The 24,301-nt window shown below is 33.5% G+C and overlaps 4 protein-coding genes and 1 non-coding gene across 7 annotated transcripts; 1 reads left to right on the plus strand and 4 right to left on the minus strand.

Moving 5' to 3' along the window:
- Nucleotides 1-953: 953 nt before the first annotated feature.
- LOC125827555 (catalase isozyme 3) lies at nt 954-5,642 on the minus strand. Its single transcript, XM_049506852.1, has 8 exons — nt 5,550-5,642; nt 4,754-4,850; nt 3,505-3,782; nt 2,018-2,794; nt 1,648-1,737; nt 1,438-1,505; nt 1,256-1,349; nt 954-1,157 (listed from the first exon to the last, which is right to left on the minus strand). Exons 1-8 carry the CDS (start codon nt 5,562-5,564, stop codon nt 1,098-1,100), a joined length of 1,479 nt encoding a protein of 492 aa, XP_049362809.1. The 5' UTR covers nt 5,565-5,642; the 3' UTR covers nt 954-1,097.
- Nucleotides 5,643-7,622: 1,980 nt separating this feature from the next.
- Nucleotides 7,623-12,137, minus strand: LOC125827796 (uncharacterized). 2 transcript variants are annotated; one of them, XM_049507135.1, is made up of 4 exons: nt 12,019-12,137; nt 9,497-10,217; nt 9,215-9,298; nt 7,623-7,995 (listed from the first exon to the last, which is right to left on the minus strand). In XM_049507135.1, exons 2-4 carry the CDS (start codon nt 10,194-10,196, stop codon nt 7,895-7,897), a joined length of 885 nt encoding a protein of 294 aa, XP_049363092.1. In that variant the 5' UTR covers nt 10,197-10,217; nt 12,019-12,137; the 3' UTR covers nt 7,623-7,894. The 2 variants fall into 2 exon arrangements, with proteins under 2 accessions (XP_049363092.1, XP_049363091.1); XM_049507134.1 differs by lacking the exon at nt 12,019-12,137 and having other exon boundaries at nt 9,497-10,277.
- A 3,132-nt stretch (nt 12,138-15,269) lies between these two features.
- Nucleotides 15,270-17,709, minus strand: LOC125827858 (U-box domain-containing protein 15). Of its 2 annotated transcripts, XM_049507202.1 has the most exons (4): nt 17,294-17,709; nt 16,946-17,062; nt 16,440-16,865; nt 15,270-16,357 (listed from the first exon to the last, which is right to left on the minus strand). In XM_049507202.1, the coding sequence occupies exons 1-4, from the start codon at nt 17,639-17,641 to the stop codon at nt 15,299-15,301; spliced, it is 1,950 nt and encodes a 649-aa protein (XP_049363159.1). In that variant the 5' UTR covers nt 17,642-17,709; the 3' UTR covers nt 15,270-15,298. The 2 variants fall into 2 exon arrangements, with proteins under 2 accessions (XP_049363159.1, XP_049363160.1); XM_049507203.1 differs by lacking the exon at nt 16,946-17,062.
- A 2,117-nt stretch (nt 17,710-19,826) lies between these two features.
- LOC125827851 (G2/mitotic-specific cyclin-2-like) lies at nt 19,827-22,842 on the plus strand. The gene is made up of 12 exons (XM_049507197.1): nt 19,827-20,028; nt 20,173-20,232; nt 20,328-20,469; nt 20,565-20,627; nt 20,758-20,806; nt 20,877-21,029; nt 21,105-21,233; nt 21,560-21,649; nt 21,733-21,954; nt 22,045-22,143; nt 22,246-22,424; nt 22,507-22,842. Exons 2-12 carry the CDS (start codon nt 20,178-20,180, stop codon nt 22,649-22,651), a joined length of 1,326 nt encoding a protein of 441 aa, XP_049363154.1. The 5' UTR covers nt 19,827-20,028; nt 20,173-20,177; the 3' UTR covers nt 22,652-22,842.
- A 453-nt stretch (nt 22,843-23,295) lies between these two features.
- On the minus strand, nt 23,296-23,368 carry TRNAE-CUC (transfer RNA glutamic acid (anticodon CUC)). The gene has a single exon. It is a non-coding gene; the product is annotated as a tRNA-Glu (tRNA).
- Nucleotides 23,369-24,301: the final 933 nt, after the last annotated feature.

Consider the following 24,301-nt stretch of genomic DNA (forward strand, 5'->3'; position numbering starts at 1 on the left):
GTGTATTATGTCATATAGGATATAATACGTGTGTGTATTTATTCAACTTTATATAAGTTTAAGTATTTACTCATGTACACCTAAAATCGGAGCGTATATGTCAATTGATGCCTAATTAAAAGACATATTTATGTATTATATCTCAATTATATATATGAATCCCAATAAAATGTAAGACTTTATGTCTGTTACGATAAATCATAAATACAGAAATAAAAACAACAATTGAACCAGAGAATGTGATTGTATTATAAAAAGAAAAAAAAGAATTTAAAAACGCAAAATAATTTTCAATTTGGCATTGATGTGGCGATGACATGGCACTAAGGTGGCAATGGCATGGCACATGTGTAATACACTTGCTATTGTGAGAGACTGGTAATGTAGTGTTAGAATTGAAAAAATTCACTTGAAAGATGTTAAGAAGGGGATTTTAAACGTCCGTGTAGTTTAAGTGCTAAAGTAAGTTGTGGTATTAAATTCAAGGTTTTTTTAAAATATATTTTCTCTATAGATTATTTGAAAATTACATAAAAAGTACTATAAATTATAATAGTTTGATTGTTTCTCAAATTTCCATTAGTACATACCATAGAGAATAAAATAATATTTATTTAAAAATACATAATAGATATTATAAATCACAATAATTAACAATTTCAAATATTTAAATATCATATTAAAATTAAGTGACTCTCCAAATTATATTTGTGTCACATAAATTAATATTTATTTGTTGGGCCCGTGCGAGCACAGGTACTGTATGTAGTATTTATTATAGATGGTCCTCCATCGTGTAGTACTTTAGAACGTCTCTTTTTAAGAATATAACTTCTTTCTAGGTCGATGCTTGAGCGGTTAATAGGATCCAACTGTATATTCATTATCAATATGTATATATCAATCCACGTGAAATGATATAACCTCTTTGTACTCTAGAAACACCCACTTCATGAGACTAAAACGTTCAATTTATTCAAGTGACAGCAACGTCAGAACTAACACAAGGAAGTTTGTTGCTACACAACCATACTACCAACCAAAACAAACATTGTTTTCTTGGATTACTTCTTCACTACAGCAACACATTTTAATCTTCACATTGTAGGCCTTATATTGAGACGAGACGCGAGCTTTTGACCAAGAGACTTGTCAGCCTGCAGCATATATATTCATGCATAACAAACATTGTTATCCTTGTGTCCTTCAGGATAAATGCGGGATTAAAGAAGCATCTAAAGGAAACAACTCTGACCTGTGACCAGTATGAGATCCAAATACTGCAAATTTCATGAGTGGCTCGAGGATCAGATAGAGCATCAACCCATCTGCACACAAATCTTTCTTGCCTGCAATCACAAGGCCGGCCGGCAGATGAGTAACTAACTGATAGGGGTGGAAAGTTGGTGACTGAAAATAACAAAGGAACTAGACTACCTGTCCGGTGCCCAAGATCTGTAATGTTCTCCTGGCTGCTTAAAGTTGTTCTCTTTCTCAATGATGACCTGCAATATACTCATCATAATTTTTAAAATCAAGACATACGGAGACTAGGTAAAACGGAGAATATATATATTTATGAAAGTTAACTTTGCACCAAAAATCAAGATTTTTTATGAAAACAATAAAATAAACTGAGCGTGTCACCTTTTCGCGTTTTCCTGTCAAGACACGAGGAGGAATAGGGTACTGCTCTGCATGACGACAAGGATCAAGCCTTGAGGGGAAATAGTTGACCTGAAACAGCATACAACATCAGGTTAACACATCAAAAGAGTAAACTATCAATACATGCACTCTTAAAGTAGTGTGGGAACCAAAATTCACAACTGGGCTTCATAATCAGACCAAAGTACCTTCTCTTGCCTTGCTCAGTTAACATAGACAACGGAATAACTAGTCTAATATGATTAACAACCCCTTCTCTTTCCTTGTGAAGTGGATAGATATTTCTACTTTAAACAATCCACTAAAAATATTACTGCACCAACAACCTCATAGCAAGGATGTACTTTACCTCTTCATCACGGTGCATGAAATTCATGAAACCATCATGGTGATTATTGTGATGAGCACACTTGGGAGCATTAACTGGGAGCTGCAGATAGTTTGGACCAAGGCGGTGTCTCTGGGTATCAGCATATGAGAATACCCTAGTTTGGAGAAGCTTATCATCCGAATAGTAAACACCAGGGACAATAATGGCAGGGCAAAAAGCAAGCTGCTCATTCTCTGCAAAGAAGTTATCGATGTTCTTATTCAATACCAAGCGACCAACTGGCTGTAATGGCAAGATGTCCTCAGGCCAGATCTTGGTTACATCTAAGGGGTCAAAGTCGAATCTGTCTTCATGATCAGGATCAATAGTTTGGATGAACAGTTTCCACTCTGGATAGTTCCCAGCAGCAATTGAATCATAGAGATCCTTGGTGGCATGACTATGATTTGCTCCACCGACCTTAATAGCTTCTTCATCCAACAAGCATTTGACTCCACAAGTTGGCTTCCAATGGAATTTCACATACTGTGCTTTCCCAGCTTTGTTGATCAGCATGTAGGTATTAACACCGAAACCATCCATGTGCCTGTAATCTTGTGGAATGCCCAGATCATCAAACAGGAAACTGAACATATGAAGACTTTCTGGATGGTGAGAGAAGAAATCAAGGATCCTCCAGTTCTCCTGAATGTGGGACTTTGGATTTGGTTTCAGGGCATGAACCATGTCAGGGAACTTCATTCCATCACGGACGAAGAAGACAGGGAAGTTGTTTCCAACCAGATCAAAGTTACCCTGAAATACAAAAACAAGCACAGATGCAGAAGTAAAGAGAAGTGCAGTATGTTTCTTCAGCCACGAACAGAAGAAAAATACTGAACCAACAAAAACAATTCACGAAAGCAGCACGTTCATGTTCAGCAAACACAAAAGAAGTGCAGTGCCTTCATTGATCAGGAAACAGAAAATGGTTATTTCCATCAGATAAAATTCATAAGAACAAGACCCGGGGAACAAAGGACACTTGATACACTTTATTGATTTTGAACACTCCCTTTTACAAGTGCATACTCCCTTCAACATCGTATTTTTTCAGAATCCATGAGTGATCAAAACCATCACAAAACAGCACCACGCGGTGTTTGGGCTTATAAACAGTTGCAGTTGGATTTCATTGAGATTGAGATTATTAATCTGAACAAATTCATATGAGCAATAGTGTTGCTGTCTAAAATTACTAAAAAGGACCAAACAAATGGAAAATCATGCAAATTAGGCATATCTAAAGGCTCAAACCAAACACTTTTCACATAGAATAAACCTTTCTTCAACCTGTTCTGCAAAATCAATTGCTGACTCCAAAGCCAGGGAGAGATGAAATATAAGTTTGTGTTTCAGCAATGCTCTCTTACCAGATTGACAGGCATACAATTTAGGGTACTGATAAATAACAGTATGACAATGAAGACATTGCAAGATAAAACTAGCATCTGATTAGAAATTACCTCTCTGGTGTAAAATTTTACAGCGAATCCTCTGGGGTCCCTGAGGGTTTCAGGGCTTCCACGCTCGTGGATAACAGTAGAGAACCTCACAATAACAGGTGTCTGGACCCCAGGAGCTCGAAGAAAATCAGCACATGTAAGATGGGATATATCATGTGTGACCTCAAAGAAACCCTTGGCACTGGCACCTCTGGCATGAACAACACGCTCTGGGATTCTCTCACGATCAAAATTGGCTAGCTTCTCCAGCAGATGATAATCCTCGAGAAGGATTGGCCCTGCAAAAAGAATAACAAGTTTCAATATTCTTATTCATGGTGTGAAATCCACTAAAACTGGAAAATTATGTAAATGTTATTACGATATATCAGAAAACTACAGAATTTTATTTGTACTGATCTCATGAAAAGCACCTCTATTACACAGGACAAATTGCATGATTTGAAATATGCAAAGAGCTATTTAGCCATTTAATCAAGTTCTACCAATTCTTGCCGGAGTCAAATTATTCAAATGACATAGAAATAGTGAAAAGTCATAATCTTGTAGTTCCCATCACAAATTGTTTCCATCTTTCAACCATCTACATTTTCTTATCTTATTACACTATTTTCTGCTGACCATTATGACCAATGTTACTCATACCATGTTAAACAATTCTACAAAAGAGTGGAACATCAAGGAATATATCCAAGAATAAAAACAGTAAGGCAACTTATACCAAACTGACCATCTAGATCACACACTTTTTCTAGCTGAGCATCAAGGAGGACCAACAACAGGCTAACAAAGCAGGAGAACAGTAGTTCCTGTTTGTTTCCATATATATGTATTCGTAATGATCTACACAAACGAAAGATCGCTAACAAGATCAGGTACACGTTCACTTTCTGACCCGATACGGAAATACAAATGGGAACATATGCACACCCAGAGATGACAGACACTATACTGTCTAAACTTATATCATCTTAACCATTTAAGTAGCTAACCAAATGCATGTCCCCAAAACAACAAGATATATCATACTGGCATCTTGTTTCCCACGTGCACAAAAAATCACAAGCTAGAAGGAATAATTGTTCTTATCAATCAACTACGCGTTGAAATACCCAAACTAGCTTCTGTTGGCTGTCAACTTATCAACTATCTTCTTTTACAAGGTCAGGAATATGTTGTTATACCAAAAAATAGAACAAAAAAGCAAACTTTACACACCAGAAGAAAGATGAGAGATGTTAAAAAGTACCTCTAGTTCCAACAGTCAAGGAAGAATTGTTGTTATACACTGGAGCACCAGAATTAGTTGTCATGAAGGGGGAATTGGCAGCACTTGAAGGACGATACTGCATCAAATCTCACAATCATTAATCATGAACCTCATATGTTCAAATATAATATAAACCAACCAAAAATCCTCTGGACATGCTAATAATTCTAGCTCTATCAATTTCCAAAAAGTTGCACCAACAAAAATATAAACCAAAATTCACGTATACCCTTACCAAACCATAATAGATACGAAAGCATAACTTGATTTCTCAAATAGTTATTAGTATATCATAAAGTCCCATTAGAAAAAAGTTGAGATAAAAAAAAATATCACTTTCTAAAATAATAACTACTGAGTTAACCTCTAAGTTAAACGGGATTAAACTGAGGTTTTCTAGATCAAACTACACATAAACCCGCACTTCATTACAAATCAACAAAAAATCGACCCAAAACACCATAAAACTAGGGCAAAATGAGCTTCAACCACCAAATTAAACCAAAAAAAACTCGAAACAAACCAAAAAAAAAACGGAATCTCAATTTCCCCGCATACATCCTTGACATACCACAATCAAAACGTAAAAAAAAAAAAAAAAGTTTCACGACAGATAACAATCCACAAAATCAAATTAAACAACAAACAAAAAAAATTCCTTTTTTTGGAAAATCAAAAGAAATCTACTGCAACAACACAGATCAAATTGAAAAAAAAAACACAAAAAACATATAGAATCAATAAAATTCTTCAATAAAAATTGAAAAAACAATACCTTGTAAGGATCCATGGCGAAAAAAGAGAAGAAAATTTAGACCGAAAGAGATAAAACTGAAGAAGAAATTTGCGTTATTTTTTTTGGAGGGTGTAAATAAAAATGAGCTGATTTTATATTAATATATAGATCTTGTAGGGCCATTTTTCAACCGCCTAATTCTCCTTTTTTGGCTCGCCTTTCTATTTTTATCATTTAAAAATAATATCCATTGCTTATCCACTCTTTTCTTATTATGACTAGTTTTTTTCTTTTTTTCTCAAATACTAAATAAAATAAATATTTTACAAACCATGAAAAAATAAAAGTTGTTGGAAATTTGGAGCTGTAAAATTACGATGATAATATTAATAATTACATGTCAATTTAAATAAAAAATTGTGATCTATTCTCGATCCAAATAAAATAAAAGAATATGAATTTTATTGGATTTGCATAAATAGATGAATAAAATATATTATCCGTGAATATAAAAGATTGATTTGCACTAAATTAATTGTGTTAGATTGTTCTCTTACTAATACTAGTAGCTGTCACCTAACTCTTAAAACTATGGATTACATATAATCTTCAAATTAGTGTAACCATATCTCTAATCTCAAGAAGATAAAATATTAATTAAAGAAAAGGGTCCACAAATCATATTTTGTGTTTTACCCAATGATTATTCCCCTTTTTGTGGGGTTGATTAAATGTCCTTTTCTTAGGCCATAATTTTGATTATTTTTCTAAAAATGCATAAACTATAATTCTTAAAAATTACATTAGACTCTAATTAATACTAGTATTTGATTTTATGAATAAAACATTAAACTATAATCTAATGTTTGAAATAACTTTTAAAATCTTAAATATTTTCTTGTAACGTTTTCAAGTTATTAAAAAGATAATATGCTAGTATCATTCTATAAATGAAATTCGAAAAAAATACAATATATGTCAATTTTATTCCTAACTTGTACGAGATAAAGATAATTTTTGATAAATCCTTGTCAAAAACTTCTTCATTTTTTTTGTGGTGAATGCATCGAGATCTTTTTAACTCCTAAAACCAACTAATTTAATTATGGTAATAATTAATTTCCACACGTCACATGAAAAAGAAAATACTAAAATAAAATAAGTTTATTTTGTTTCTTATCTAACTTTTGGAGTTTATCCCAAAGCTAATCAATCTACAGTCATAGATGAGCTGGACCGTTGTAATGATGCCACGTGTCAAGAGTGGACCTAGAAGTGTGTGCAATGCCCAGAAATATTCCAAATGGGCTTATGAAAGCTATATTGGACCTTTTAAATGGGCAGTGTGAACGCAGCAGAATTGATTAGATTCTGCTTATAGGGATTAGTACAATATGGGCCGTTCTGTTAAGGGCCCACTAACAATATTCCTTGTAATTTGGATTATTATTGATTAGTTGTTTCTCTTTTAGTGGTTGAAACTTGAAACCACATCAGTACCAGGTAGAGGTTTGAATATTTTAGGTAAATAGGTACAACAAATTTAATTCGAGAATAATCAAATCATTGGAAAGGATGTAAAATAGGCAACTTTGTTTTAAAATATCGTTTCATATATTACACCACAATTAAGATAACATACGAAGTCTGAAAAGGTAATAAGAACATACATAGACTTTATTCTTATCTTATGCAAGTTTAGAACTTATTTCTGATTAACCCTAGATTCAAAGTAGAGCGAATCAAAATATGTAAGGAAAATGAATACGATAATAAAGAAATTATATTTAGAAAGAGCTTTTAAAAAATTTGTTATTCCCCAATCTTGCTATAATGTTATTTGACCAAATTCAACAAGCTACTATCTTTTCCACCTTGTATTTTTCTTGAATCAAAAATAGATTTTTCTACCTTAAAAGATAGAAATAAAGTTCATATATACTTCTCCTTGTTCAAACCTCACTTGTATATCATACTAATAACAATTGGTACTAGCTTTTCCATTTTACCAACCTATACTAGTGTTGACATTTACCAGCATTTGACTATTAAGTAGTTTTATTCTTTTACACCGTCGGTGTATATAACTTTACTTTATATTACCCCATCAAGAATCTGCAAACTTAAAATATGTAGATGGAACAATGTACAGATAGTATGAACTGCTTATACCCAAAAGAATACCAAAGTACAGTGTTTGATAACTTCTTGATCTCTAATCAAAAGGAAAAAGCTTACTATAAAAAAAAAAAAAAGAGACTAGATGTCTAAAGAAGCCAACGCCCAATAGCCTCTGCTCAAGATCTTGTACCCTGTGGAGTACAAGGCTGAAAACAGGCATTGCATCAGTGCAACACGAATTATTGCCATTAGCTTCGTGCTCATCATTTCTTGGTCGGGACTAATGGAACTGTCTGAGTTAAGCTGGAAAACAGGGCGGATTTTCCCAAAACATTGAGGTTCTTCACTCGTTGCATCTCCTTTCCTGCATTGAACATAGAGAAAAGGGAAGTTTTACTGAAATGTTTTTGTGTTGGTCACTTTTACCTGTACTTTCTCAACAAATCTGGAAAATGTTTACAACTACCAACAACGAAGGGATACCATTAGTGTGAATAAACAACTCGCAAGGTAGTTAGGTTCAAGGCTTAAAGCCTCACTCTTGACTCATTTGAAGCAAGTGGCCATTATGTAAGCTTTGAAACCTTATTGTAGCCGGACTTCCACATTGTGCACATAAGACGGCTGAGTACCTACCTCCAGACTCTCATTCTGTGTGTTTCAATTGGATCACCTCCTAAGTAGTGGCGGAACCAAGATTTTCACTAAGGGGGGTTCAAAATATAAAGAAGTAAACACACAAAGAAGCCAAAGGGGGTGCAATATCTACTATGTATACAGTGAAAAATAACTTTGATCAAGTATAAACAGGTTCATCCAAACCCCTCGACCCTACCTGACTCCGCCCTTGGTCCTAAGGCAGGGGAGGTACATCTTGCATACAGCTTCCCCACACAAGCAGATCATATTCCCACTGAAGGATGTGGAAGGGGATGTCAACCTCTAATATAAGCATGAGAAGTTGAGCAAATACTCTTCCTGATATAATTAGAATGTATAATAACATGTCATGCACTGGAGGAGAGTGTTGGGTGCTTGATTTAACTAGTCAATGTAACAACATCTACCAAAATGCAAGAGGAGATTCAAGGACTTTAGTAACCTTGAATAAAGTCCACTCAGACTTAGCCACACTTTTTTACAGATAGTCATAAAGACATGCTCTCTCCATTTCAATTTGTTTGTTTGGTTTTGACTTGACACGGAGTTTAAGAAAATAAAGAATATTTTTGAATCTTGTGGTCTTAAACTAAAAAACATCTTGAATGTACCAAAATATCGTTTAATCTTGTGGTCTTAAACAGGTCACATAGAAAGTTGAAATGAAAGAGTTATCAAAAAGGGAAAGAGACATTCTATTTGAAACGGACTAAAAAGAAAAGTAAGACAACAAATTGAAATAGAGGTAGCATATAAATACACATATCAAGACAAGGCAGTCTTTCACCAAATCAAGCAAGGGTTTATTCGCAACTAAGAAGTGAAGTTTCATTATACATGCATACATCTAAACATATGAACCATTCAGAAACTCCCATCTATGAAGGGTAGGAAAAAAAACCAACAGTTCATTGTCAGCTTACCTTCCTCTATTGTCAACTGGATAGCCCTTTTCTCCAAGTCAACGGCATGTCTGCTAAGCTCAGGTGGTGACAAACGTAGAAGCACTGACAAAAAGACAAATCATACAAACAGCATAAACAAGGTGTCAAAATGAAACTAGACAAAACATGTCTGCTAAGCTCAGGTGGTGACAAATGCAGAAGCACTGATAGAAACACAAATCATACAAACAGCATAAACAAGGAGTCAAAATGAAATTAGTCAACTGCTTATAAGTTATGTAACAAAACTCTAAGACTCACGCTGAAGGTATTCTGTTTGGTTTGCTTCATCACACTGTTTCAGGAACTTCTGCAGACGAATGAAATGTTCTGTCAATTTCTGATCTTCATCCACCTTGACATCCAAAGTACGCATTGGCTGGGGAGAAAGCTTAGAAGAATCAATTGGAACAGCATGAGAGTTGTTAGCAGCCTTGCCAAGAGAATTAGGAATTGATGGTCCACCATGAGAAAATGTCATCATAGGTGTCAAATGCTTTGGTGATGCTACAGGAGGATGACCATTACTACCTTCCCTCTGTAGATTTTGTTTTTGAGGAATTATCCTCTGCAACTGACTCAGGTTCTTTGAGTGAGTAGCCTCCACAAATTTGTCCACATTGCTCTGAAGTCTTCCTTTACCTAGTTCTAGATCAAATCTTCGTCGAGCATTAAGTATATTGTCATTTGTACCATTGCTGCTCAAAGATATGCTAGAATTGGTATTTGAAGGACGCTCAGGTGTAAGCCTCTTAGTTCCACATACCCTAGTTGGATCTGCAATGGGTCTTACCCCTAAAAGATGTGAATTTTCTTGATGGTTACTCATCAAGCTGCTTTTTTGATTCTGCACATCTCTCAAAGCTGTCTTTCTTGTTACACCAGGAAGCTGCTTATCAAACACTGGCATACCAGTTCCACCAGTGGTCACACCATTATGAAGGGGTTCAGAGTTGATCATTTTGAGATTATTCTCAATACCCTTCGGAGGCAGAAAATTATCAGAATGAAGCCTGATCAGAAAGCAAAGATGAAAAATATATCATACTCCACTACCTTAGTGTTACGAAGACTCGAAGAAGAAGATGGTAGAAAGACAAAAAAAAAAAAAAAAACAGAATTGGGAAAGAGGTGTCGCTAACAGATTTTACCTATGTGAAAAAGATTTAAGAGTAAGTAAATCATATTTTATACACTACAAGGCAACCTGGGAAGTGGACTTTATTCTTACAAAAAACAATACTACATTAAATGGTATCTCCAGGAGATATTATACAAATGTTTTACAAATGGAGGGACGGGAAGACACCAAAAACTAGCAGAAAGATACATAACTCAATTCCTTTAACTATATTTTGGGTGCTACCGAATGAGATAACAGGAGATGTTCTGAAAGAGAAAAAATCAGTGCATCAGCTGAAATATAATTGCTTATACTTTTTTGTTTGTATGGTCCAAAAGTGAAGTAGTAAATATACAAATCAGTCACTCCATAGTAGATTTCATCAGCTCCCTGTGTAAGAGGACAAAAGAGACAGAACCAGTACAAAGGAGAAAGACCCACTGATGAATGTCTTGGTAAGAAGATAAAGAAGCCAATATACCCCACCTCTTATTTGTAAGAAGTTATCATCTAGTACTTTATATAAAAAACACAAATTATCAAATGTTTTCAATTTTCCCATGATTGGTAACATTTTCTCTAGGAAAACAAGTTCCTTAAAGAATGAGGAAAATGACTTCCCTAATGGCAGTAGAGTAAACAAGTTACATAAGTGACATTCCAAGTTCATTTCCACTCACCAACGGTCCCAACCCCCATCCCTTGACCATCCCACCTCCAACACCCTATCCTACTCCATATGTTTAGCTATATTACATATAAATGCTCTTGGGATAATATTTTTTGCCTACTTACCAATCACTAGAAAATAAGTTTAAAAAGCCACTTTTTTCCAAAAAAAAAAAAAAACATTTTTCTTCATCCCAAACACACCCTTAGCATTATAACTATTTCAAGAACAATGATTGAAAACCAATTCCATGAGTAAAAGAAGTACATAAAATTACTATAAAACTAAAGCCAAAAAGTATTCATTAGAGCTAACTCATACAATAAATGTATGGCTAAGCAAATACAGATCTGTAGCAAAATATTTAACAGACTCCTTTAACACAAATTCAAAACCATAATTTTTACATCTAAGGTGAAAAATGAACATACATTTCCTATCTATAAACAAATATCATCAAATAGATAAAAACATTTCTCAACAAACAAAAATGCCAAATACCCACAAACCATTTCGATAAGATGATGAACAGCAAACAAAATTTCAAAAAATTAAAATTCAGCTTAAGACCAATTCTTTTTTACTTAATACTCCAAAAGGGGAAAACCCAAAGCACATACCCACTACCAAAATTAAACCCATGAATTCTGCTATACACAATCTACTTCCCCGGCCTTGCTAACGCGGGATGCTTTGTGCACCCAACTACCCCAGAAGAATCTACTTCAATTTCCAATACCCATAAACAACCCCCAACGAAGCTAATCCACTAAATCTTCGTTTAAAACCAAAACCCACCTCGAAAAATCATCAATTTTCGCACATAACCATGAATGACGAATTAAAAAACACATTTTTCAATTTTCTTCATACAATTTACATTAAAAAAATTCAATTTTTTTAAAAAAAAAAGGTTTATGGCAACAAAGATCGAAACATTTTGGTTGATATATCGTTCTAAAAAAGTGAAATTGCTGAAATAATACTTACTGTAAAAGGTGTAAATCAGAAACTGTGAGCAAAGATGAAGAGACGGCGCCAGTGAGGGGTTTCAAAAGAGGCAACTTTGGCTCCAAATATTTATTACTACTTCCTAAGAAATAAATAAGTTAGCAGAATTTTATTTCATTTATTAATTAAAAAAAATCATCATAAATATCTACAAGACTTTATCACTTTACCAAACAAGTCCACTTTAAACTTTACACATCTCTTAAAAAAATAAATTTTACATTATATTCTCTAATTTAGAAAATAAATAATTATTGTAAAGGATAAAAATATGATTTTGTCTGGATTTATTAAAAGTAATAATTAAATGTAAAATATATTTTTAATATAATGAACGAGTAAATAATGGGAGGAAAGTGAGTATTTCCTAAAAATGCCCCTAAAAGTAGTTAATTTACTTGAATTGACATGATCTTTGACCAGAAGTTGATGGATTCACGAGACTTTAGTGACTTCTTTTGTCTTTTTTTATTTATTTACAGTAATGGGAAAGCAAGAGAAATGTTCTTTAAATGAAACTCTTTTTTTAATTGTAGAATTGTCTGTTAACTACTGGTGAACAACTATAATAACAATAATAATATAATTAATGAATTTTATAAGTGTGATTTAAAAAAATAGTATGTATATAAACTTTACTTCTATGTTGGTGGAGTAGAGAGATTATTTTTGATAAATTTTCGATTCAAAAGTTGTTGGTGAATTATTATTGGTTTTGCCACAGACCCATTTAGTTTTTTGAAAATTTGAGCAATATAGGTCTGGTCACTATTTTCGTGTGAATCGATTCCTTTTTAAATTTTGGACTATGTTCATGTCTACTTGTACGTATTCACGAATCACGAGGATCACAACTATTCTTACAAGTACATGTTGTCTTATACTAATTCTGATTAATGAGGACCACGATTATTATAACATGTACATGTTATCTCACACTAATAAAGATATCAAATGCACGAGGATTGCGACTATTCTAACATGTACATGTTATCTCACGCTAATATAAATTTCAAATTCACGAGGATTGCAATTATTCTAACATGTACATGTTATCTCACGCTAATATAAATTTCAAATTCACGAGGACTGCAATTATTCTAACATGTACATGTTATCTCATGCTAATATAAATATCAAATTCACGAGGACTGCAATTATTCTAACATGTACATGTTATCTCACGCTAATACAATTTTTAAATTCACGAGGACCGCGACTATTCTAACATGTACATGTTATCTCATGCTAATACAAATTTCAAATTCACGAGGACCACGACTATTCTAATAATGTGCATGTTATCTCACGCTAATATAAATTTCAAATTCACGAGGACCACGACTATTCTAATAATGTGCATGTTATCTCACGCTAATATAAATTTCAAATTCACGAGGACCACGACTATTCTAATAATGTGCATGTTATCTCACACTAATATATATTTCAAATTCACGAGGACTACAACTATTCTAATATGTACATGTTATCTCACGCTAATACAAATTTCAAATTCGCGAGGACCACGACTGTTCTAACATGTACAATTGTACATGTTACCTCTCACTGAAATAGATATTGAATTCACGGGAACCACAACTATTCTAACATGTATATGCTATCTTTCACTGAAATATATATCGAATTCACGAAAACCACGACTATTCTATCATGAATATGGTATCTCATGCTATCATAGTTATCGGATAGAATCGAATTCAAGTTTTAAATTAATTGGATGAGTCAAACTTAAATTCTTACCACTTGATGTTATTACAATCTTTGATGAATTTTTTTCTTTAAGAAAAACTATATAATTTTTTTCGCATAGTTATATACCATTTATAACCTATATTAAAAGTATTTGGTTCAATTAAACTTCATGTCTATATATATTGTAACGTATATAGAATCACATATACGTGAATAGTAGTTACATTTAATTGGTTGCACTAATTAAATATTTAAATTGAGAGTGGTTGTCGACCAATTAATATATTTTCCATTTTTATTGTCATTTATCAATACTCAAAAGTCAAAACATCAAACTGTTAATATTAAAACAGTACCATAATTTAGCCTCCAAACTCTCCATACCAAACTGCCTAATTGTTTTTCCCTTTTTATTAACTTTTCAAAATTTTGTGTCTTGTTGTTAGGTTATAAGTATATCTATATTACCCTCTATATATTATGTAGATATGAGCATATTTGTTCTAAATTCGTTGACTCTAAGTTTTGTAATCGTCTTTGCTTTTGGAGTTGCTCAAAATGTAGCTCACTTATGTTTAGCAATGTTACATCTCCATGTTTTTTTGAATTTTTATAAATGAAATATCATAATTAAGACTTGTTTTATTAATGTTAGTAAAATCTTGAATTTACCAAAATTAATTAAACAATGAGCTACAACTCATTTTGATATTGGAGTTATTTGTACTTGTAACTCTACTTTCATCACAATGTGTCAACAAAACGTTTTCGTGGGATAAAATAATCCTGAGACTAAATAATACGTATTACCAAATGCAGGTTAAAATAATTACATGCAATATTTTGGAATTTCTTATCCCACCAACTAAACGATCAATGTATTGTTCTTGATAAAGATAATGATTTGTTCTCATATTTGCTGCAAAATCAATAGTAGCATAAAAATAAAAATAAATGAGATTTTCTTAAGGGGTTTGATTTTTTTATTTAATAATTTACAAGCTTTCAATAGGAAAAGAAGAAAAAACAATGTACAAGGAGAAGTAAAACAATATTTACAATCTCAACAACACACATTCTCCCAGGATTCTCCATTGATTTGTTTTCATTAGTCACATAAAACAATCACATCCATCTAATCAACACTAGATTGTAATGCAAGTTCACAATCTATGATCTATATTGTTCTGACTCTTCAAAATTGTTGTTGCACCCGTGTCAGATTCTCCAAAATGCACTAATTTTTTTGGAGTACCTGACATGCACCTGTCAACATTTTTGAAAAGTCCAAGTAACATAGTACCTGGATTACAAGGAGAAATATTCCTGCAAAAATTCTTCTAACTTTGCCTTGAATCATTGCAGAAAGTTCTTCACAGAGTTTCCGTTAGGACTTCTATTATCTTTTCTGAAGAGACACAACCCTTCAACGAGTTCTATTAGCACTCGTGTTTTCTCTCTTTTTCTTACATTATATAACATATAACAAATATATATTCGTTAATTTGGATGCAAAGCAGATGTACATTTGGACTTTGCATTGTCAATATGGGATCTGCTCAGTTTTGGTCATAAGTTGTAGTATTGATTTTGCTTTCCTTTGGCCGCGATCAGTTCCCTCCTTACCTATCTCTACTAGATATTCATACACGCCGTATTGAAGGGCAGCAAGCATAAGATTTGAATTATAGGTACTCAACTCGAAAAGTACAGCCACAGAACATTCCTTGTTCTTGGGAGTGCCATCCTTCATCAAATTTACCAGTGTTTCGATGAATGAAAGCTTTCCAATTACCTGTCTGCCTTCTGGATGAGTCGCGAGAATCAACAATATTGACAATGTCTCATCAACCATGTCTAAGTGTTTTTCCTCTAGTAGTTGAAGTAATGGTGCTACAATCCCAGCTTGGATCGCGATACTTTTGTTAGCATGGTTGAAACATAGATTGAAAAGTGCAGTAATAGCATCCTTTCTCCCTCTGATTGTTCCATTTTTTAACAGATCAATCAACGGAGGGATGCCATTTAACGAACCTATAGCTACTTTGTTTTCATCAAGCATTGATAAGCTAAACAATGCTGCTGCAGAGTTCTCTTTAGCTCCAACACTTCCATTTTGCAAAATCTCAATTATTTCAGGAATCGCGTTTTCTCTGGATATAAGTTTCTTGTTTGATTCATCGATTGACAAGTTTAAAAGAGCTGTCACGGCATGTTCCTGGATTTTGGAATCCGGATAGGAAAGTAGCAACACGAGTGGTGGAATTCCTCCATAATTAGCTATCAATGTTCGTTTCTCTGGATTTTCTTTCGAAAGCATTCTGATCTTTGTTACTGCCTTTCTCTGCACTTCTAAATGACTAAAAGACAGGTCTTTAATCAACGACAATAGCTTTTCATCACTTCCAGCAGAAGGACTTTCGGGGTTCATTGGAGTCTCTTTTGCTGGAAGTTGAAAGTTGTTTTTCAAACACCACTCTTCAATTAAATTCCTTAGAGCAAAGTTTGGTGCTAATGATAAATGTGTCAAAGTTTCCCCCGTTTTCGGACATGTATGGTGATTTGAATCCAACCACTGTTGTATACTCTCTCTTTCATACGTCTGCAAAAGATCGCGCGAGTGAAAAGAAGTTAGTCACACTTCACTAAGAAACTCGTTTGGTATAATCAACAAATTTACTCACCTGTCCTGTTGAGATAATAACCGGATCAGCCATAATCTGTAATGTGATAGGACAAAGAAACTCGTTTGGTATAGCTATCGAGGTTGATTTCTCGAGAGCTTTAGGCATAACAGGTTCATCACAAGGACCAGTTTCTTCCATACCTGCTAATTTTTTCAATTTGTCTAGAAGATCAACGATTCGTTGTGTGTTCTCAGCATTATGTGATCGTCTTTCTTTTATAACTTCTTTAACTGATATCATTTCAGCTTTTAGATCTTCAACTGTATGCAATTCCAGTTTTTTCGCTAGCCTTTCTATACTAGCACTATCTGCATTTCGATCATTCTCCGTGGACAATGAAACCATCAAATCCATCGCGAGTTCCATATCTTGAGTATCAATTCGTTTCTTAGACCTTTTAAATTGAATGATCATCAACTCCACCTGAAAAGTATCAGACCGTGAAAATAAGTAAGAAAACCACTTATTTTCTAGGAAAACATATTTCTTCGTACTAAACTGACCTGTTCTTTCTCTTCATCTGAAATACCAAGTTCTTCATAAGGCATTCCATCCAAGGTTTGGCTTAATTTTTCATATACAGAATGAAATCTCCTTATAACAGCCTCACTTTCCAAAGCCTGCATACGAAAAACCAAGAAAATCAATCCCAGAAACATATAATATTGTCATTTCTAGACTAGCTTAAGCTTTTAAACCAGGTGAACACACACATGCCAAAACCTCGAGAAACAGAATCAGGTGCACACATGGAGGGACATAATATAATTTAGTAATGACTAAAGTATGGTTTTAGATAGGACGGTCACACATATTAACATAACGATGATATTAAGGATAGAATTAATTACCAGGTAAAGCTTGCTACCACAATGACAAGTTTTTAACAATTTTTTAGCAGAATGAAATGCCTTCTTCATTTTCACCAAACATTGAACACCAGATTCAGGAATTTTTCCTTCGAAATCTCGAATTTCTTCTAAAAGGGGTAATAAAAGTTTCATCCTACGTACAAGGTTACGACTTTCCTTTCTTTGAGTCCTCCTAAATTCGGCGTAAGAACTTATAATATGAATTATACCCATAAGTTCATATACCAAATCCCTTTTATCAATAGGAGTTGTAATTTGATTTGATTGATCATTTTCTTCATCCATTTTAAACCCTTGTTCAATAGCTTTTTCCCCAGCTGATACCATTTGAAAACCTCCAAGAACCAAAACCAATAATATTAATAATGTGAATTTTTGATTCAATAAATTATAGGTTGTTTCATGGAGGATAGAAAAATCAAAACCCTAATAATTTCGAAGAAATTTTTTGGATTTGATTTTTCTCTTTTCGGTCAATCTCAAAATTCCACTCGTTACCTACGCGTCTAAATTGAGGAAAAAAATACAAAATTTATGCGCCTTTGAAATAGTGCCTTACTATATTAAGCTATAAACGACATGTCACCTTTTACGGCTTTACTTGAAATATTATCTCATGAAATTTTATCTCTATGCAATTATATATGCAAGAGAAAATTTACTAGATAAATTTAGCTTATGGGGTGGATATAGTGATTAAATTTGATGGTTCAATGAATTTATTGAGATATGAAATGATATTGTACTATAAGTTCATTTTTTTTTTCATCTTTATAATCATATCTTAATGGTTTTCTTTTATTAATAATTTATCAAATTAAAAAAGGGCCATAGTAGGGACTATGGAGCGTCCATCATTAAAATGGCAAGGGGAAATTACGGCAAACAAAATCCGACTAATATATTTAAGATATCAATGCATTTCATGTTACAATATATATCTCGGTGTTCAACTTAGAGGTTCGATTAATCTAGATGTGAGTCATTTCCTTGATGGCAAAACTATAAAGTCAATTTTTAAAGTTTCAACTCGAGATCTTTGATTTATAAGAGGATATTGGAGAGGTAAGTAGATATATTGTATAATTTAATTCTTCAATAAATATTTAATAGCTAGTGGTCCAAGTTTTTGACTAGCACTGTCTAACGATTATAAATTTTCTCCTAAATAATAAAGTATTAAACACCTTCAAATAGTCTTTTTGGGTAAAAAAAGACTAGTATTTTAAATTTATAACACATCAATCAAATTATGAGGTTTCATCCATAACAAATGTTATTTATTCTATACAAAAATTGAAATTTGAGACCAAGCTAATATTTAATATAATAGCGGATCGATCAATTAAACTTGTCCAGATCATTTTAATCGTCATCAAACACTCAATTAACTCCTACAATATCAAATCTAAACATGATTATCATTTAACTAACACTATTATAAATTAGTTTTTTTTTATTCTTCAAAGCCTATCAATTAAACGAAGAAATTAAATAAATAGACCAAACATTTAACCTATAATGCTTGCATGAATTCATTCATGATAATGTTTTATTTCAATTTATAAAGATTCAACATAATTCCAAACTCACGATCATTGTTCAAGCTGACATTTGATAAAATAACATATCAATTAGACTCGTTCAAACCGTCTTAATAAAGCTTCTTCTGATATCAAATCTAAACACAATTCACCTATTAACTGCTCCCTTTATCCAATAATAGTTGTCAACTATTGGACTTGACGCAAGGATTAGGAAGAAGTAAATGATAAAGGTAATTTTACCAAACTATCCTTATTGAATATAAGTCATCTAAACACTGAAAATGAATAGTATTTCATAGCAAGGATAAAATAGGCACAGTATGGTAAATTATTCATTGATTTTATAAACTGGACAAATATTGTTGGACATACAAAAAATAGTATATATAGTGAACAAGTAAAAATGGACGGAGGAGGGAGTAGTATTTACTCTATCTAATACTGACTTACCCCCATGTGCGTAAAAAAATAGAAAATAGAATAATAATTTTACTATATTACCCTTCGAACACAATAAATTTAATCTTTGAAAAATACATTAGGAAATGATTACACTTAATCATGAACTAGGTGATAAATGATTTCTTTATTGTCTAAAATGAACCGTAAAATTGAACTTTTAATTTTATTATATTGAACAAGTAAAAGTGAACAGATGAAATATGCCTAAAGGGAGAAAATAGAATTAACCAAAAGGAGTAAAAAGTATAATCATAATCCTTAACCATGAGTAATTATTTGAGACAAAAAAGATGAAAATTAGAAAAATACTAAAAAAGCAAAAGATATGATGATTAGAAGCAATTTTTTTGAAAGACAACCGTTAGGCCACAGCTCGGAACTTCGCGACCTTTCATCTAACGGCTATATTTTACTAGCCGTTACTTTCAAAATTTTATGAAGAAAGAAAAACAAAAAAGGCGTAGCATGTGCAGACATATATCCGATGTTTACGATTCAATTTTATATACCCATTTCCCAAATCCTCTCTTTTTAATGAACCCCAACAAGATAAATCAGTAGAGAAACACTTTTTCTTTTTGAAAATCTTTGATTAGTTTCATGGGGTTCTTCAATTACTAGTCTTTAATCGATTTCTGGGATCTTTTCGGGTTGTTTCCACTCAAAGATCTGATCTTTTTCGTCTAGTGTTGATCAAGTTTTCAGGTTGGTATTTGGGGTTTCATGAAATGAAGTTTTTGTTGTGTGTCTAAGCTTAATTCTTTATTATTTTTCTTGGTTCAGATTGATGGGTCATTCAATTTTTCAATTGGGTTTTTGATTTTGTTTTTGTTTTGTGGATTGGTGCAGTGAAGATGGCTGGATCAGATGAGAATTACCCAGGAGTGATTAGGCCTTCAAATCTTCAAGGTGAGTTTAGTTTCTTTTGTGTTCTTGAATTGGTGTTTGTTTCGATTGTTTTGTGTTTGTTGATTTGACTGTGATAAACCCTAATTGTTATTTAGGGGGATTGAGGCCTGGTGTTGGAGGAAAAGTGACTGGAGGGTTGGGGCAAAATAGGAGGGCACTAAGCACAATCAATAGGAATGTAATGGGAGCTCCCCCATTACACTGTGCTGTTGTTCATAAGAGAAATGACATTACCGAGTAAAAACTTCTTAAACCCAAGTACTCGATTGAATTTCTTTTGTTTTAATCTTGATCTCTCTACATGTTTTAACTTGCTTTTCATTTCTTTATAGAAACAAAACCAATGCTGCTACTAACAAGATCCCTCCTGTTCCGATTCATCGTCCAATCACAAGGTTTGACTCTAATTCTCTTGGTTGTATGATACTAAGTAGGTGTTTGTCCATACGAAGCTGAATCCTAAAAATCATTACACTTGATCTCGATTCATTTGTTAATTTGTATGTGGGGTTATTGATATTTCAGGAAGTTAGCTGCGCAAATCGCAAGCAAACAGCATCAACCAGCAGTCGAGGTACACACTTTCAAGCCCCTCTTGGTTTATTGTAAAGCTGAGCTGCTGTTAACATTGTAGTTTTCCATAGGTAACAAAGCCACCAGTCCCAGTGGTACCAATTAGAAATGAATCAGCAGACTGCATTATTATAGATGCTGAAGATTACAAGACCACTGGTAATTCCGCTGTGCCAATGTTTGTGCAACATACAGAAGCAATGATGGAGGAAATTGATAGGATGGTAAGCTGATATGATCTTTGTATCTTGGTTCTGAATGTGCTTTTGGATTGCCATTGATGTTGTTCTTTGATTCAGGATGAGGAAATAGAGATGGAAGATGCAGAAGATTGGTCAATTGTGGACATAGACAGTCCTGATAAAAAGAACTCACTTGCAGTAGTGGAATACATCGACGACATCTATGCTTACTACAAGAAGGCTGAGGTGGAGATGTTATCTCCAGTCTTCTTCCTATTTGTTTGTTAGAGAACTTGTTCATGTTCATTAGGATTATGGCCTGTTGTAGAGTTTGCAGAGGTGTCATATTTTTCACCTTTATGATCATTAAGCTTAATAGATTGCCACATTACACTTAGAATCTAGTCTAATTTAATCAAGCACTGCAACTTTTCAGCCAGTCCAATAATAGATGCATAACATAGAATGTATACACACACGTGCAGGGTATGCTTAGGCTGTTTCTGTTGTGATGTCATTATTATTTCAATTTTGATATGCAATCATTGCTTACCCCTTTTCTCTAATTGCAGATCGTTAGCTGCGTCCCTCCAAACTATATGGAACAACAATTTGATATCAATGAGAGGATGAGAGGCATCCTCATTGACTGGCTGATTGAGGTATACAGTCTGCTGCTGTGTGTCATTTCTGAATTTTATGAAGTAGAATTTTGGGTGTTGTTAACGTCTAATCCAATTTAAAGGTACACTACAAGTTTGAACTGTTGGAGGAGACCTTGTATCTGACTGTGAATCTCATCGATAGATTCCTGGCAGTTCAGTCAGTGATACGGAAAAAGCTTCAACTTGTTGGAATAACAGCTATGCTTCTTGCCTGCAAATATGAAGAGGTTTCTGTACCTGTAGTGGAGGATCTAATTTTGATCTCTGACAGAGCTTACACCAGAAAAGAAGTGCTTGAAATGGTAAGTTAAATTTAAGACCAAAATCTTACATTTAACACGAAACGTATTACCTCCATTATGTTCTGGCTAAATAATTTCAACTGTCCACAGGAAAAGTTGATGGTTAATGCCTTACAGTTCAACATGACGGTGCCTACAGCGTATGCATTTATGAGGCGGTTTCTTAAAGCCGCTCAGTCTGATAAGAAGGTGTGTTAAACTTCTTTGCTAGATAGAACGAGTATCACACGAAGAAGTATAACAACATTCTGAATCACTACTTATATAACTTTTTGTTTATGTTTAAATCAGGTGGAGCTCGTGTCGTTCTTCTTGATTGAGCTATGTCTAGTTGAGTATGAAATGCTTCGATTCCCACCATCAATGCTTGCAGCTGCTGCTATCTTTACTGCACAATGCACTCTCGGTGTGTCTAAGGAGTGGAATAAAACCTGTGAGAGGCATAGCAGCTATGTCAAAGATCAACTTTTGTAAGTATACTTTAGATTGATATCTATTTATTGACAAATCAGACAGATGTTTGATTGTGTGTACCTTGATTTTCTACAACAGGGAATGCTCGAAATTGATGGTTTGTTTCCATCAGAAGGCAGCAATTGGGAAGCTTACTGGCGTGCACCGAAAGTACAGCACTTCTAAATATGGCTATGCTACTAGATGTGAACCAGCTTCTTTTCTATTAGAAGCATGGTTTTAGGGGATTGTCTAGGAGGAACACATGATGAAACTGCATGCTTGCAGTAGTATATGTGTTCAGTTTTTTTAATGCAATTGTTGATGAGCAACATAAGTTGCCCCAGGCTCTGGGGGAAGGGGAGGGTGTTTGAGTTCTTTTGCTACTGAGAAAACTTTGTTTATGGTTTTTCATGTCATGTACATTGTTGGAATGTGAAATCTTGCTTTTCATACTTTTTCTTGCATACACATTTACAAGTTGCAGTTTCTTCTCAGCAGACATACTTAAAAAGCTATATGCATCCTCTAACTCAAACTCAGTCTATTTTAAGTTCAACCCAAACTATTGATTTAGGTTAAATATGTAACCCAAAATGACTCCTGGGAAATCTTATCACAAAATTTGAGCAGACTGGGCCTGGCTATCAAAGTGTTGGTTGTATTTGGAGTAAAATAGATACCACTAACCAAAATATTACATAACCAAAGAAAATAGGACTCAATCAAAGTGTTGGTTACATTTGGAGTAAAATAGATACCACTAACCAAAATATTACATAACCAAAGAAAATAGGCTGTTTATTCGATCAAAGTGCTATTTGGAGAAATTAAGCTGTGCATTCAATCAAATTGCTATTTAGTATAACAATTTAACAAAAATATTAGTTCCGTTGCCGGGACTTGAACCCGGGTCTCTCGGGTGAGAGCCGAGTATCCTAACCAACTAGACTACAACGGATGTTGCATAATTTTCGTTATGATTCATTATTATTGCATGCAATCCCTCCGTCTCATTTAAAAATAAATAAAATTACTCCCTCCGTCCCAATATATATATATATATATATATATATATATATGACATCATTTGATCGGTGATGGAGTTTAATAAGAAACACTTTGTTACATTATCAAATTGTCCTTATAAAAGTCTCACTTTAGTTCTTACTTTTTAGTTGATTTTTCTTCAAAATAAAGATTACACAAATAAATTTAAATTACTATTATAATATTATAGATCGACTGATAAAACTCGAGACATAGATAACATATCTTAATGCAAATAGTAATAATTATATTTACAATTAAAATTTATAACCTACCCAAGATAAATTTATCATTACCCTCAAAGATGAAACAAAATTTTGAGGTGCTAAGTTCAATTTATAATCTTTAAATTCGAACTTTTTGGTTGCTCCAAGCTCCACTAGGCTCATGTATATCTAAAACGGAAAGATACATTTTTGTTGAAGATAAAGGGAAACATCTACTGAGCTGTACAGAGTAGAGAGCCCCTTCAGCTTGACGTGGATGATAAAGACGACTAAATTGTACATTATCAATGTGTCGACTGTCGCCCCCACCTCAAATAACGCTAATATCCATGAATTTTTGCTATTTCCCTTAAAGGAATCAAATACCCCAAGTTTTACAAGGTTCTTTGTGTTCTGTCACTATCCAATCAAAATCACTATTCAAACTCATCTTTTTTTTGTTTTTGTTTCCTTCTCTATGTTTATAATTGCTACATGGGCCAGTTCTTTTCTTTGATCCACGGATGGAGATAGCTCTATATATCATGAGGTAATAAGCTTTCAACCAGCCCCACCATGCTATTTCTGTATTATTCTTGAAATTTTGGAAATTTTTCTGCAAAGATTAGATTTTTCCC

This window comes from Solanum verrucosum, unplaced genomic scaffold (genome assembly GCF_900185275.1).
Source record: "Solanum verrucosum unplaced genomic scaffold, falcon-dt-bn FXZP01000064.1, whole genome shotgun sequence".
NCBI lineage: Eukaryota > Viridiplantae > Streptophyta > Magnoliopsida > Solanales > Solanaceae > Solanum > Solanum verrucosum.

Bases quoted from the DNA above. Each gene is read 5' to 3' on its own strand.
- LOC125827555 (XM_049506852.1), bottom strand. The intron at 2,795-3,504 runs GTAATTTCTAAT...TTTGTATTTCAG, and splicing joins TAAAATTTTACACCAGAGAG to GGTAACTTTGATCTGGTTGG. The intron at 1,350-1,437 runs GTAGTCTAGTTC...TTGTGATTGCAG, and splicing joins AGATCTTGGGCACCGGACAG to GCAAGAAAGATTTGTGTGCA.
- LOC125827858 (XM_049507202.1), bottom strand. From the start codon at position 17,641: ATGGTATCAGCTGGGGAAAAAGCTATTGAACAAGGGTTTAAAATGGAT. The intron at 17,063-17,293 runs GTAATTAATTCT...TTTCGTATGCAG, and splicing joins GTGGTAGCAAGCTTTACCTG to GCTTTGGAAAGTGAGGCTGT. The intron at 16,358-16,439 runs GTGAGTAAATTT...GATCTTTTGCAG, and splicing joins TTATTATCTCAACAGGACAG to ACGTATGAAAGAGAGAGTAT.
- LOC125827796 (XM_049507135.1), bottom strand. From the start codon at position 10,196: ATGATCAACTCTGAACCCCTTCATAATGGTGTGACCACTGGTGGAACT. The intron at 9,299-9,496 runs GTGAGTCTTAGA...TCTTTTTGTCAG, and splicing joins CCAAACAGAATACCTTCAGC to TGCTTCTACGTTTGTCACCA. The intron at 7,996-9,214 runs GTAAGCTGACAA...TGTTCAATGCAG, and splicing joins CCAGTTGACAATAGAGGAAG to GAAAGGAGATGCAACGAGTG.
- LOC125827851 (XM_049507197.1), top strand. From the start codon at position 20,178: ATGGCTGGATCAGATGAGAATTACCCAGGAGTGATTAGGCCTTCAAAT. The intron at 20,628-20,757 runs GTTTGACTCTAA...TTGATATTTCAG, and splicing joins ATTCATCGTCCAATCACAAG to GAAGTTAGCTGCGCAAATCG. The intron at 22,144-22,245 runs GTGTGTTAAACT...TGTTTAAATCAG, and splicing joins CCGCTCAGTCTGATAAGAAG to GTGGAGCTCGTGTCGTTCTT.